Source organism: Silene latifolia, chromosome 7 (assembly GCF_048544455.1).
Source record: "Silene latifolia isolate original U9 population chromosome 7, ASM4854445v1, whole genome shotgun sequence".
Lineage (NCBI taxonomy): Eukaryota > Viridiplantae > Streptophyta > Magnoliopsida > Caryophyllales > Caryophyllaceae > Silene > Silene latifolia.
Window position 1 is genome coordinate 79753659 of NC_133532.1, and position 15033 is coordinate 79768691.

General features: G+C 35.5%; 1 protein-coding gene across 1 annotated transcript; it reads left to right on the forward strand.

Annotated features, from left to right (window-relative positions):
• Nucleotides 1-616: 616 nt before the first annotated feature.
• LOC141590282 (protein STRICTOSIDINE SYNTHASE-LIKE 10-like) lies at nt 617-13668 on the forward strand. Its single transcript, XM_074410883.1, has 4 exons — nt 617-736; nt 11465-11604; nt 12612-12878; nt 13035-13668. Exons 1-4 carry the CDS (start codon nt 617-619, stop codon nt 13447-13449), a joined length of 942 nt encoding a protein of 313 aa, XP_074266984.1. The 3' UTR covers nt 13450-13668.
• The last annotated feature ends 1365 nt before the right edge of the window (nt 13669-15033 follow it).

The following is a 15033-nucleotide window of genomic DNA, read 5'->3' on the forward strand; positions in this document are numbered from 1 at the left end:
GGGTTAGCTACTACATAATTTAAGTAGACAAATGAAAACAAATTAATAATAGACAGAAAGGAGTAGTTACTTATAAACCATTAATGGAGCATGTGGTAGAGCACGCAAAAGGTGACCCGGCCCGAGGAACCTGACCCGACCCGCCCGAAAGCCGACCTGATACAACCCGAAAATTGGGTGACTCGAAACCAAACCGACCTGACCCAACCCGACCCGATAACCGATAACATCCTTATTTTTTCCGACCTGAACCGACCCGACCCGACCCGTGACCCATATTGACTCAACCCGATAGATGACCCGATACTGAATTAGCTTAATAATGGTGTAAATAAGATCAAATTAACATTAATCTTAATTATTTTCACTTAAAAAATAACAATTAATACACCTGCATGTTTAAACATAAATTTACCCATCTAAAATTAAAAACATAAGAGAAAATATATGCTTATAATCTGACCCGGCCCGACTTGCCACCCATTGATGACCTGACATGAACCGCAACCGATCCGATCCGTCACAACCCGAACCCGATATGACCCGACCCGCTTTGACCCTACCCGAATCGACCCGAGTGACCCGATTGCCACCTTTAGCTTTAGCATGTGGTACGATGTGGACCGGAAGCAGGGCACCATCTGATCACCCTTCAAATTCGCTCCACTTTTGCCTTGTTCCTCATGTCTCTAGTCCAACTTCACATTGCATTCGTATTCCTATTCCTATTCTAACGGTACTGGCCTCAGGTAGTGAAGACGACACTCCTCCTGTCGCTTTTCGTGTCGGACACGACACTCGTCAGACACACGTCAAAACGTGTCGGACACTTGTAACGCCGTGTCTAACTTTCATCTTTTATTTGGGCACGTGTCTGACACGTGTCCATGGTATTTTGAACCGTGTCCATAGTATTTGTGTAACACCCCGTATTTTATTAAGTTGGATAAAATTCTTTTAATTGCTATTTTGAATTTAATTACATCATTTAACGATTTATATATATATGCTTAGCTAATTAATTAATTTCATCATAATTCGATACGTTAATTTTAATAATCATTAATAAGTTTATTTAAAGTTAGTTCGAGTTTATTGAAATTAGTTCGAGTTTATTTATTTAATAATTTCCGTTTCTTTACGAGTCCTTATGAAAGTTGTTTTAAGTGAACCCGAGATGGATTTTGGGAACAAAACCGTCCAATTAGCTATTTTGAGCTTATTTCACTAAATTAGCAATTTTTTATTAATATCCGTTAGTTTCGTAAAAATCGCTAATAATTCCGTTTCAAGCCGATTTCTTATTATTTACGTTAACTAGCTGAGTTTATTTTATTTTCACTCATTAAATTTATTTATTATTGATTCCGTTTTATTACTGAAACTTTTACTTAAATCGGTTAAATTTAACTCGAAACGGTTTTAATAAATATCGAAGTTACTTAACGATGAAGAAACGTACGTATAATAAATAGCAGTGTGCAAGTCGCTCCCTCATTTCTCACGCAAAGCATTCTTTCTTCTCTCCTTCCTTTTTCTTCTTTTCATTCATTGCTTTTTTTTTTTTTATTTTAAATTGATCCTGCCACTCCGTTTGTCATCCGTTATCAATGATTTTCGTTCCATATTGCTGCTCCCATCGTTCCTGTCAATCCGTTGTAAGTAAAATTCATTTTCGTTACGTATTTTTACAAACCCAATTTATATTTTCAGCTTTATTTATTATAAGACGGTTGTATGTACTAAAATAGACGGTCTTGTAGAAGATTTGTTAGTCATAAATGATTAGTTCAATCGGAAAAAGGTAACAATTATGGATTACTCGATATTACTTGTAAAATATGTTTATTTCGAATCTTTGGTTAGTCTGTTTTATATTTGAGACGGTGTATAATTATATATAGGGATCCTTATGGATGTTAATTAGTCAGTTGTATAGTTGAGACGGTGTATACTGATATGTGGAGATGATTGAGACGGTGTATACTGACCTCTAGGGATCATTTGGGATGCTAGCTAGTAAGTGGTATATTTAAGACGGTGTATGCTGACATGTATGGATTGTTTTGGGTGATGATTGGTGTGTTTTATAGTTGAGACGGTGTATACTGACATGTAGGGATTGTTTTGGACTAATTTGGACTCTGTGTTGGGGCAATTTTTGTAGTCTTTAGGGACTGTTTTTGAGTTGCTTTATACTTGTGGATTTCCGCTCTAAAACCGTTTTAAATGCCGACTTAGTTGGCTCGGCTAGGATTACATTTTTAGGCGCGAGAATGGAGTCTTAAGGGGACGTATTGGTACTGTTTTGGGCGAGGGGACGAGAGCTGTCATCGTGGTTTTTCACTTTGCATTTGAGGACTGGAGTTGGGGTCGAACTTAGGCATCTTTTGGGTTCTGTTTTGGACTGATTTTTGGGTCAGGTTATGAAGTAGGGTGAAGGGTGGCTATGGGTAGTCGGGTGGTGGTCGTGTCGGACTCCTTATGGCTTGCTTTTAGGCGAGTTTGATGGCCGTGGCCTAGGCAGTGGCCTAGCTAAGTCACGAGTTTGAGGCCATGTGTAGTTGGTGGTTAGGCCGAGTTTGAGGTTGTCATAATAACTTTTGAGCCGTGTCCATAAATTGTTTTGACGCTAGTTTGGTTTATTTAAAATATAATTAAATTAATTTCCGTCTCATATTTTATATAAAGATAATTCGTTAATATCGTCCTTTCACATAATTATTTTAGGTGGCTCATATGTGGTTGAAGATGAAGAGTAATTTTGGGTTTTAGAAGCTTTCTCAAGTTATTACTTGTCTCTTTGCTAGCGTAAGGTAACTATTCTGAGTTACTCGACGAATTAATGTCACATTAGTAGCTGATGTTGTGTTTGTTGTTTGTTAAGTGTTTAGGGGATTGATAATGTGTTACTTTCGTTTTTCACATGATAGAAATTGGAAATAGCATAAGAATAATATTGCGATAAAATTTGTAATTTGGGCCAAAGCAGGCCAAGACTCGAGTGGGCAGATTGACCGAACGAGTTTGGTCAAACTAGGTTTAAACCAGTCAGCCTCGATTTGACCGATGACCCGTCGCGGGACTCGGGTCGAGGGTTTGTCTTTGAGGTGAGATTGGTTGTTATTGGAAATTTTATGTTATGTCTTGATATTTGTAATTATCATTTCACATGTTGGTTGTTGGATGAATTGGCTGCCTTATATACTTCAGTCTTGTTGCCTCTTTGCCATTTTAGCTTGTTCTCATGAATTATGAAATTAACGGTTAGCTGGAATTTGTATTATTATTGATAATGGAGATATTGTTGGATTGTCAGCTGAATTGGGTATCCTACTTGTCTTGTGTGGTGTGGGCTAAAGTATTCAAGCTGGGACTAGCTAGGACTAGGTCCTAGGTGAGTATTTCGGCCTTCATCATAGATAGGTCATTATAGTCTTTGACGAGTGTATGTTCACTGCTTAATAGCCTCTGTGTTCCTGACTTGGTGGGTTTATATCCAAGTTGGGGCATGACCTCGTTACTTATTTTGAGAGTAAGTGGTCAGCTTAAGTACTAGCCAACCCTTTGGTGGACTCCTTAGGGTACTCACATGGTTTTATACAATTGTGGGTCTTGGGTGCGATGGTGTGTATCCGCATGTCTAGGTCTGCGCAGATTTTAGGCTAGGGTTGTGTTGTGTCTTGGCCATGTTTTGATAGAACCTCTGAGCCAAGATACCGGTTCGATTACCTTCCCTACCTCGTGGTATAGACTCGATTCTGAGTGACTATTGACGGGACTAAGAACTTATGCCTGTCTTTGATATATTGCCCTTTCTTGTTTGATGATTCTATGAATCATAGAAGGTGAGATGCAAGCCGGCTATGGTTGATAGAGTTTGGATTCCTGGATGTTATGTGATTCACATGATAGTGTAGTATGAGTCGGTCTAGTATTCATATGCTAGGACTATGTGTTGTTATATTGTTGTTCACATGATAAACACGATTGTCTAGCATCTATATGCTAAGGCTATGTGTTATTCATATTCATATTCTTATGTTTACATGTTATATTAATTATGACATTTCGTGGCTGGGAGAACTCGGAGTTACTCCCCACTGACTGTGGCTTTCGTATTTGTATAAAATGCGAATGACAGGTAGGTGATGCATATATGGGGTACATGGACGAGCTAGCGAGCAAAGTAACCTTGGAACCTAGAATGGTTTCATTTTATTGTGACCCTTAAACATTTCTTTTATGTCACACACATTTTAGGGACATATGTCTCCCTCTTTACATTTGGTTGTATAACTTTGCTATTCGCGACTTTAGCAATGGTTATGTTGCGAAACTTCTATTTAGACCTTGTATGTTTTGACACCTTTCAATTTGGATATCTTTATAACAGGTTCAGGTTTTAAAAATTACAGGTTTTTGCCCAAATGAACCTATTACAAACATATCCATGCAGTTTTATTCTAGAATTACGTGTTTACTTTTCCGCGATAAGTGAGGGTGTCACAGTTGGTATCAGAGCATATTTGCTCCCGACGCACGTTTGTGCACCCCAATATAAATAACTTGACCTTAAAATAATAAACTTGAGAGATGGGTAAGATGGGTAGACTTAGGACCTTATGTTGTAGTCTCTTTGTGTTTGCTCTTTGTGAGGTACTAACCTGTTTGCTGATTGTCATTTAATAATTGTTGCGTTCTTGGATCAATGACCGTGAGCTTATCTATAGCTAATGGAGTTATTACCCTTATTATAAAAAAAATTTTGAACTAAAGGTTTTGAAAATATTTCAATGTTTTTCACTGGTTTTAACGTCAATTAGTGTTAAAGCTTGTTATTGGAGACGTCTGATAATTAGTTTTATCATTTGTTGGTGTAAAAATGTATTTTTATGTCTTTGAATTGGAATATTGATGTTCTTGAGTGATCGCCAAGAGTATCTCCGTTCCATTGAAAGGACACTTATATTTTAAGAAGATCAAGATTTAGTGCCTATTGCTGAGGATTGAAGATTTGTTCAACCTTTGAAGAATGCTTCTACTTCCTTGAAGATGTTTCTCGTTCTTTTTGTATCTCGCCTTATTCTTAATCTCTTGGTGCTTATCCTCCTTCTAAACTCCCTTCTGTTTTACTTTAAAAGCTACGCTTGTACTCCTAACTTGTCCTTTGTTCTTTGCTTATCCTTCCTTAACGCCATTAGATAGTACTCTTTCTTGTGAGAAATGTTGACCTTGGTTGGAAAATTCGACTTTTGAGGAGATTGTTTGTGTCTGACCCTTAACCCTGATTTTGAGAGGATGTGATAATAGAAAGACTTAGGTAAGGTGATGAGACATACTTAGTGATTCTTATACCTAGTTCCTTGACAAAGTAAGTATAATCGATTGGTGGATTCTTTGTGTTAGGAATGAGTTGCCTATGTGATTAAAGTTATAGAACTTGGCTTTGTTGTTTATGTTTGGGATTTGAAAGCTTAGTAGGTTGAGCGTCGTCACCTTAGGAGTAAACATGAGATAAGTTTAGAATATGAATTTGGAAGAAAACCCATTTTTAGATGTTAACAATCCCGTATAGATTGGGAATGTGATTTGGTGTTAGTTGTTTCTTGAGAACTTTGTTGAGAAGTCTTTGTCAATTCATTCTTTGATTTTTAAAACATTGAGGTTGTGTCGAGTGCTTGAGATAAAGAGATGCTTTTATATTTGAGTGGTAGATTTGCTTCAGGGGAATCCTAATATGTGATAAGATAGGTGGAAGAAGTATCTAACCGATTTATCACCCCTTAAGCGAGCGTTTATTTTACCTTGACCCTTGTTTGGGATTTGGTCGTTTTGTCATGAAGGTACAATACCCTAATAGGCGTGACCTTGTTAGAGAGAACCTTAAGTTTTAGGAAGCGTATGGTTTAAGCCTTAAAATCCTCTTTCATACCTTTAATCGTTTTCCTCCCTTTCGTTCATACCTTGGTTGGATTTGATTCTTAAGTATAAAAGTTTACTCGTTATTTCCTTGTCTTGAATACCTCCCTAATTCTAATATCTCTTACTGGTTGTTAACTAGTTATCTTTATGATTCGACTCTTTTAGTCTCACATCTTGACATGTTGCTTAAGTTTCCTTGTTGTCTAATTTTCCTTTCTCCTTGATCATAAGCGTTACCGTTCATACCTCATTTCCTCGCTTCATCTTGCTCCTCCTTTAAGTTTGACACTCGTATCTTGTGAAACTCTATCTTTGACATCCTTGTAATTTTGACTTCAATTTCTACCCTATGAAATTCATTATAGCTCTCTTGTTGCTTAAGTTTGAGCTCTCTTAACATACTTTGTTTTTATGCTATCTAAGTTACTTTCCTTTTTGTACAACTTCTAAACTTTCAAGCTACCAGTTTCGATTCATTCTTAAAAGTTTATGTCATCGCAAACCTAACCTATTTTTAAAGATTTGAAAATGAAAATTTGATTTAATTCCATATTTGTTCCTTGAGTATAGACTTCTTTATCATGATTTTAATCGCTAAACCCGAGATTTCTTTAAATTTTATCCAATTTCTGTTAACTTTGATCTATTTATGACTTCTTTGTCAAAGTTTAATGTTACATTTTCAGGGATTTGACCCCCATTTGGGTTTAAAAGTGAAACCTTTATTTCTATTTTGGCTTTTTGCAAAAGAAAATTTGAGTAGATTACCTTTTCTTTTGATTTTAACGTTGATCGGATGTTAGAACTCGTTATTAGAAACGTTTGATAACTTGTTCTACGCTTGTCGGCGAATAGTTTTTGTTTTAAATTTGTCTCTGACTTGGAAAGTTAGCGTTCTTGTGTGCACGACAAGAGCAATTTCGTTCCATGAATGAGACTTATACTTTTGAAAACTCTTCATTAATGTTTTCGAAAGTATTTTGATTTTTGATTTATAAAAATGATTTGCCTTTGACCTTATCTTGGATTTGGAATGTGATGTTCTTGAATGCGCAACGAGAGCACTTCCGTTCCTTTGATGAGAATCTGGTTCTGTCGGAAAATTTTATTTGAAACTTTGGAAAGAATTTTGATTCTTACGATAAGTGACCTTTTAAATGTTTTGGTTACCGATTCCAATTCCAGTTTTATTTTTATAATCTTTCATTTATACTTTCAAGTTTCGAGGACGAAACTTTTTAAAAGATGGGGTGATTGTAACACCCCGTATTTTATTAAGTTGGATAAAATTCTTTTAATTGCTATTTTGAATTTAATTACATCATTTAACGATTTATATATATATGCTTAGCTAATTAATTAATTTCATCATAATTCGATACGTTAATTTTAATAATCATTAATAAGTTTATTTAAAGTTAGTTCGAGTTTATTGAAATTAGTTCGAGTTTATTTATTTAATAATTTCCGTTTCTTTACGAGTCCTTATGAAAGTTGTTTTAAGTGAACCCGAGATGGATTTTGGGAACAAAACCGTCCAATTAGCTATTTTGAGCTTATTTCACTAAATTAGCAATTTTTTATTAATATCCGTTAGTTTCGTAAAAATCGCTAATAATTCCGTTTCAAGCCGATTTCTTATTATTTACGTTAACTAGCTGAGTTTATTTTATTTTCACTCATTAAATTTATTTATTATTGATTCCGTTTTATTACTGAAACTTTTACTTAAATCGGTTAAATTTAACTCGAAACGGTTTTAATAAATATCGAAGTTACTTAACGATGAAGAAACGTACGTATAATAAATAGCAGGCAGGCAAGCTGCTCCCTCATTTCTCACGCAGCATTCTTTCTTTTCCCTTCCTTTTTCTTCTTTTCATTCTGTTTTGTTTTTTTTTGATTTTAAATTGATCCTGCCACTCCGTTTGTCATCCGTTATCAATGATTTTCGTTCCATATTGCTGCTCCCATCGTTCCTGTCAATCCGTTGTAAGTAAAATTCATTTTCGTTACGTATTTTTACAAACCCAATTTATATTTTTAGCTTTATTTATTATAAGACGGTTGTATGTACTAAAATAGACGGTCTTGTAGAAGATTTGTTAGTCATAAATGATTAGTTCAATCGGAAAAAGGTAACAATTAAGGATTACTCGATATTACTTGTAAAATATGTTTATTTCGAATGCTGGTTAGTCTGTTTTATATTTGAGACGGTGTATAATTATATATAGGGATCCTTATGGATGTTAATTAGTCAGTTGTATAGTTGAGACGGTGTATACTGATATGTGGAGATGATTGAGACGGTGTATACTGACCTCTAGGGATCATTTGGGATGCTAGTTAGTAAGTGGTATATTTAAGACGGTGTATGATGACATGTATGGATTGTTTTGGGTGATGATTGGTGTGTTTTATAGTTGAGACGGTGTATACTGACATGTAGGGATTGTTTTGGACTAATTTGGACTATGTGTTGGGGCAATTTTTGTAGTCTTTAGGGACTGTTTTTGAGTTGCTTTATACTTGTGGATTTCCGCTCTAAAACCGTTTTAAATGCTGACTTAGTTGGCTCAGCTAGGACTATTTTTAGGCGCGAGAATGGAGTCTTAAGGGGACGATTGGTACTCTGTTTTGGGCAGGGACGAGAGCTGTCATCGTGGGTTTTCACTTTGCATTTGAGGACTGGAGTTGGGGTCGAACTTAGGCATCTTTTGGGTTCTGTTTTGGACTGATTTTTGGGTCAGGTTATGAAGTAGGGTGAAGGGTGGCTATGGGTAGTCGGGTGGTGGTCGTGTCGGACTCCTTATGGCTTGCTTTTAGGCGAGTTTGATGGCCGTGGCCTAGGCAGTGGCCTAGCTAAGTCACGAGTTTGAGGCCATGTGTAGTTGGTGGTTAGGCCGAGTTTGAGGTTGTCATAATAACTTTTGAGCCGTGTCCATAAATTGTTTTGACGCTAGTTTGGTTTATTTAAAATATAATTAAATTAATTTCCGTCTCATATTTTATATAAAGATAATTCGTTAATATCGTCCTTTCACATAATTATTTTAGGTGGCTCATATGTGGTTGAAGATGAAGAGTAATTTTGGGTTTTAGAAGCTTTCTCAAGTTATTACTTGTCTCTTTGCTAGCGTAAGGTAACTATTCCGAGTTACTCGACGAATTAATGTCACATTAGTAGTTGATGTTGTGTTTGTTGTTTGTTAAGTGTTTAGGTGATTGATAATGTGTTACTTTCGTTTTTCACATGATAGAAATTGGAAATAGCATAAGAATAATATTGCGATAAAATTTGTAATTTGGGCTAAAGCAGTGCCAAGACTCGAGTGGGCCGCATTGACCGAACGAGTTTGGTCAAACTAGGTTTAAAAATCGGCCTCGATTTGACCGATGACCCGTCGGGACTCGGGTCGAGGGTTTGTCTTTGAGGTGAGATTGGTTGTTATTGGAAATTTTATGTTATGTCTTGATATTTGTAATTATCATTTCACATGTTGGTTGTTGGATGAATTGGTCGCCTTATATACTTGATCTTGTTGCCTCTTTGCCATTTTAGCTTGTTCTCATGAATTATGAAATTAACGGTTGTTTTGGAATTTGTATTATTATTGATAATGGAGATATTGTTGGATTGTCAGTTGAATTGGGTATCCTACTTGTCTTGTGTGGTGTGGGCTAAAGTATTCAAGTGGGACTAGCTAGGACTAGGTCCTAGGTGAGTATTTCGGCCTTCATCATAGATAGGTCATTATAGTCTTTGACGAGTGTATGTTCACCGCTTAATAGCCTTTGTGTTCCCGACTTGGTGGGTTTATATCCAAGTTGGGGCATGACCTCGTTACTTATTTTGAGAGTAAGTGGTCAGCTTAAGTACTAGCCAACCCTTTGGTGGACTCCTTAGGGTACTCACATGGTTTTATACAATTGTGGGTCTTGGGTGCGGTGGTGTGTATCCGCATGTCTAGGTCTGCGCAGATTTTAGGCTAGGGTTGTGTTGTGTCTTGGCCATGTTTTGATAGAACCTCTGAGCCAAGATACCGGTTCGATTACCTTCCCTACCTCGTGGTATAGACTCGAGTTACAGAGTGACTATTGACGGGACTAAGAACTTATGCCTGTCTTTGATATATTGCCCTTTCTTGTTTGATGATTCTATGAATCATAGAAGGTGAGATGCAAGTCGGCTATGGTTGATAGAGTTTGGATTCCTGGATGTTATGTGATTCACATGATAGTGTAGTATGAGTCGGTCTAGTATTCACATGCTAGGACTATGTGTTGTTATATTGTTGTTCACATGATAAGCACGATTGTCTAGCATCTATATGCTAAGGCTATGTGTTATTCATATTCATATTCTTATGTTTACATGTTATATTAATTATGACATTTTGGTCGGGAGAACTCGGAGTTACTCCCCCGACCGTGGCTTTCGTATTTGTATAAAATGCGAATGACAGGTAGGTGATGCATATATGGGGTACATGGACGAGCTAGCGAGCAAAGTAACCTTGGAACCTAGATTGGTTTCATTTTATTGTGACCCTTAAACATTTCTTTTATGTCACACACATTTTAGGGACATATGTCTCCCTCTTTACATTTGGTTGTATAACTTTGCTATTCGCGACTTTAGCAATGGTTATGTTGCGAAACTTCTATTTAGACCTTGTATGTTTTGACACCTTTCAATTTGGATATCTTTATAACAGGTTCAGGTTTTAAAAATTACAGGTTTTTGCCCAAATGAACCTATTACAAACATATCCATGCAGTTTTATTCTAGAATTACGTGTTTACTTTTCCGCGATAAGTGAGGGTGTCACAGTTTGGACACACATTCAATAAACTGAATCAAGTTGAATTTAAGGTAAATGGCGTGAATTGTTATATGGTTGAATTTGGTGGGGAAATAAGTTGAATTGGGGGTAAATGATGTTGTTTAGACTAGTAATGAGATGTCGAAATAGATTGATTATAAGTTGGTTTTTGGTTTTGGAAATGAGTGATTTATAATTAACGTCAAGTTTATCTTCACTTATTTAAATTTAATACTCAATACTTTTTTAAAAATAAAATCACACATAAATAACTATAAAATATATATACTATTAAATTTAAATGACGTATCCCGTGTCCTAAATTTCAAGGGATACCGTGTCGCGTGTCCGTATCGTATCAGTGTCCATATCCGTTTTGGTGCTACCTAGCTAGGCCTAACCGAAAGCATCATCGAAAGCGCAACTTAAATCCGTCTGCTTATACCACTACAATTATTTTGTTTCTGTTATTAGCGTCCTTCTCCTGGTACTACAAGAAAAGGCTCGTTAAGAAAAACTCATTATATCTTGAACGTAACATCTTGCCTTATTGTACCGTCTATATATATAGTACTCATTCTTTTGCTTACATATCAGCCACTCTTACACAATGTTCTATTTTCATTATATTCTCGTCATTATTGTTGCGATTTTCTCTAGTTTTCTTATTATAAAGACTCAATCTAGAGAATATCATCACCTCTCCTTAGGTCCGTACGAGCGGACCTAAGTCTATAGCCTTCGATTGTAAAGGCCATGGTCCTTATGCTGGTATCTCCAATGGCCGTATTATAAAGTGGCAAGGTTGCATAAAAGGATGGATGGAATTCGCTGTAACTAGCCCACATAGGTATGTTACTTCTAATAAATCCGGTAATAGTGCTTCATATTCATGAGTTGTGTAGTACTTGTGTGTGAATCACTAAATCTTATGTGAGAGGTCTCATATATTGATGAAGAAGTTGATTTAATTTGTTTGGCTAAAGGAATCCACATACGGGAAAAAGCTTGATCAAGATTGTAACCGTCTTATCCGTCTTATTTTATTAGGAAGGTGTTCCGATATGAAAGTTTGTAGTTTCCAAATCAGAAACTAATCTTCCCCATTATTTTTAGGAAGCACGTACGGAGTTGAGCCAAACTCACAACTGGATGTAAATTAAGTCGAGTTAAATTCGAATCGTCTCAATTCGGGTGTTTTACATATTTTGCGATTGGATCAACTCATGTCATGTCATGTCGTGTCATTTCAATATTTGAGTTTTATGTGTTGTTATTATCATTAAGATATGAGTCATTTAAGGAGGGATCATAATTAGTAAATGTTCACAAAAGATTTATTAGTAAATTTGAGATAAAATCGTGTTTTGTAAAATCACCTTTATATAAGTTTAGGCATAAGAGTTAGTCATCCTTTATTTTAATGTATAATAATACTATGAGTCACTTCAAGTGGAATCAGATTAGTTAGTTTATTTCACGGGTCTAACAAAGCTTGTGTTAAGTTTGGATTAAGTAATGTCAATAGTTTGATTTTCAAGTTCTATAATTACGGTCATTTCGGGTCTTAATTTGCTATGTCACTCATATATTACAATAGAAAAGAGAAAAAATTCACTTTATAAATGCAAAATATGTTCCACTCTAAATCACAATTTTTATTATTGTCTAATAATAAGGATTTTTTTTTTTTAAAAAATTGGCATTGTATGAATTAGTTGGAATAGCTGATCACATTTAATGGGTTAATGGGTTAATGAATGTTATAATAATCAAATAATTATTGTTCTCATTTGATGTTTTAGCATATAACCAAATGACGTTTTAAGAGATTAAGTGTTTGGTAAATTGTTGTAGGACAAGACTCTGTGATGGACATAATAATTCAATTAATGAGCAATATTGTGGGAGGCCATTGGGATTGAAGTTTGATATGAGAACGTGCGAGCTATACATTGCGGATTCAAGCATGGGTTTGATGAAAGTGGGTAGTAGAGGTGGTGTTGCCACATCACTTTCTACGGGTGTCGTCGGAGTTCCATTCCGATTTCTAAATGCATTGGATATAAACTCCAACTCCGGAGATGTTTACTTCACTGATACTAGTACCAAGTATCATCGATGGTATTTATTTCTCATCCTATTTTTCCTACTCTTTTCTTCTGTTTGATAATTAATATTGAAATATTTTCGTTTGTGGATGAAGAAAAAAATTATTTTCATGGCGCTTTTTCATTGCCGAAAAAAAAACCCCTTCTTATACATGTAATTTTGTACTAGGGAATATGTAGAAGCAATGAAGAGTTTCGATCACACTGGACGATTACTGAAGTATGATCCAAGGACCAAAGCTGTCACTGTGTTACTTGATGGTTTGGTATTTGCAAATGGAGTTGCCCTAAGCGAAAAGAAAGACTTTGTCCTCGTTGCTGAAACAACCACATCTCAAATAAAAAGGCTTTGGCTCGCTGGGTCAAAAGCCGGAACTTCTGAAATTTTCGTAAACCTTACTGGCTTTCCCGATAATATTAATCGAAACAATAAAGGTGACTTTTGGGTAGCCCAGAATCCCTCCAAGCCTATTAAGTTGGATCAATTCGGTGAAATTATGGAAAGCCTGGACACGCCGATGATCGTCGATTCAAGCGACGTCACAGAGTTTCGCAATAGTACTTGGTTAATAGGGTCTATCTGATATGTAGATTTTGTAAACATATGTATAAGCGTTATAATTTTGAATAATCATTCTCATTTTCTTCCGTCTAAAATAACTGTTGGAATAATAAACAATAATCGTCGAGCGGACCGAGGAAATATGCCAATGGTGGCATGGACAAATAACAATGTATTGTGAGATATAAGATCAACAACCTAACCCTAGGTCTTGATATAAGTCGTGAGTTAGCCTACAATTACGAAAAAAAATTTAAAACAAAAAAACAAAATGTCAACCAAATAAAATATACTCCCTCCTATCTAATACAAACTTCTCTAATTTTCTCTAATTTTTTTCCCTATTTGCTTATTTAGAAATTTGGAAGCTTTGTATGGTTCAAATTCAATTGCATGTGGAGTTGTGTGTTTTGAACTTTTGTGTGTTCCAAATTCACTACCTTAATCCAAAAGTCCAAATGAAAGGGAAGTTTACATTTGCTAGGAGGGAACAGTTGTGTGTTTTGTACTTTTGTGTGCTCCAAATTCACCAACTTAATCCAAAAGTCCAAATAAAAGGGAAGTTTTTCATTTGATAGGAGGGAGTATATACATCGTCTTGTGAGTAACACCCGCGAGATGCATGATAATAAAGGATGGTTACCATGTGCACCCATTTTCTTTTATAACAAAAATAACGTTTTCTGCATAAATCTTTCTCTACGCTCACAAGTAGGATTATACCTCCAGATGTTATAAGCTTCGTTTTCAATGGCTGATGTTGTAATAGTGCACGCTGCACGTAAGTTTGTTTTGCACGTGTGAAGGTCATTTCATTTGTCGAAATAAAACCTGTGACTCCTCTATTTCTCCTTAATTCCACCCACTCACTCAACCCACAAAATCCCTCATCTTCTAAATGAAAATCACTCACCTTCAATTTTGATTATAATCAGCATAATCCCACAACAAAGAGTGGAATTAAGGAGAAATAGACACAAATAGGATTATACATCCAGTTGTACCATAAGCATGGTACAACCAAGTATAAGAATTCGAGCTTACATGTATTCTTTCTGAGCTAATTTAAATTTCATGTTTTTAATGTGTAAATGAATGAAGTCAATACTTTCTAATAAAGCTCATATTCTTTAATATAAAGCTCGGATACTTTGACACAAAGCTCAGGTTCTACACCGTACAACATATACATCTGGTTGTATAATCCATGAATTGAGAAATAGAGGAGTGGCATGTTATGTTTTGACAAATGAAATGATCTTTACACATGTCAAAACAAACAAATGAACTAAAATTGGGGTTTACTCAACAGAGGTTCCAATTAGGAGTAGTAAACATCCTCTATTTACTAAAAGAATAAGAAAAACTAGAGATTTTCCCACCAAATGCACTCTAAGCTATAAATTTGGCCTTATTTTAGAAGCTATTCTATACATCTGATAGGCCTAACATACGTTCCTATTGTGTTAAATATCTTCTTGGGCTTCCAACTTACTCATATAATTATCACATCTTCATTATTACTAAATTTAAGATATTATATAAATTTTTCTCATATTATTAAATTAGTATATAATTTTCATTTTTTCTTTAATATTTGCTACTT

Bases quoted from the DNA above. Each gene is read 5' to 3' on its own strand.
- LOC141590282 (XM_074410883.1), top strand. From the start codon at position 617: ATGTGGACCGGAAGCAGGGCACCATCTGATCACCCTTCAAATTCGCTC. The intron at 11,605-12,611 runs GTATGTTACTTC...AAATTGTTGTAG, and splicing joins GCTGTAACTAGCCCACATAG to GACAAGACTCTGTGATGGAC. The intron at 12,879-13,034 runs GTATTTATTTCT...ATTTTGTACTAG, and splicing joins AGTACCAAGTATCATCGATG to GGAATATGTAGAAGCAATGA.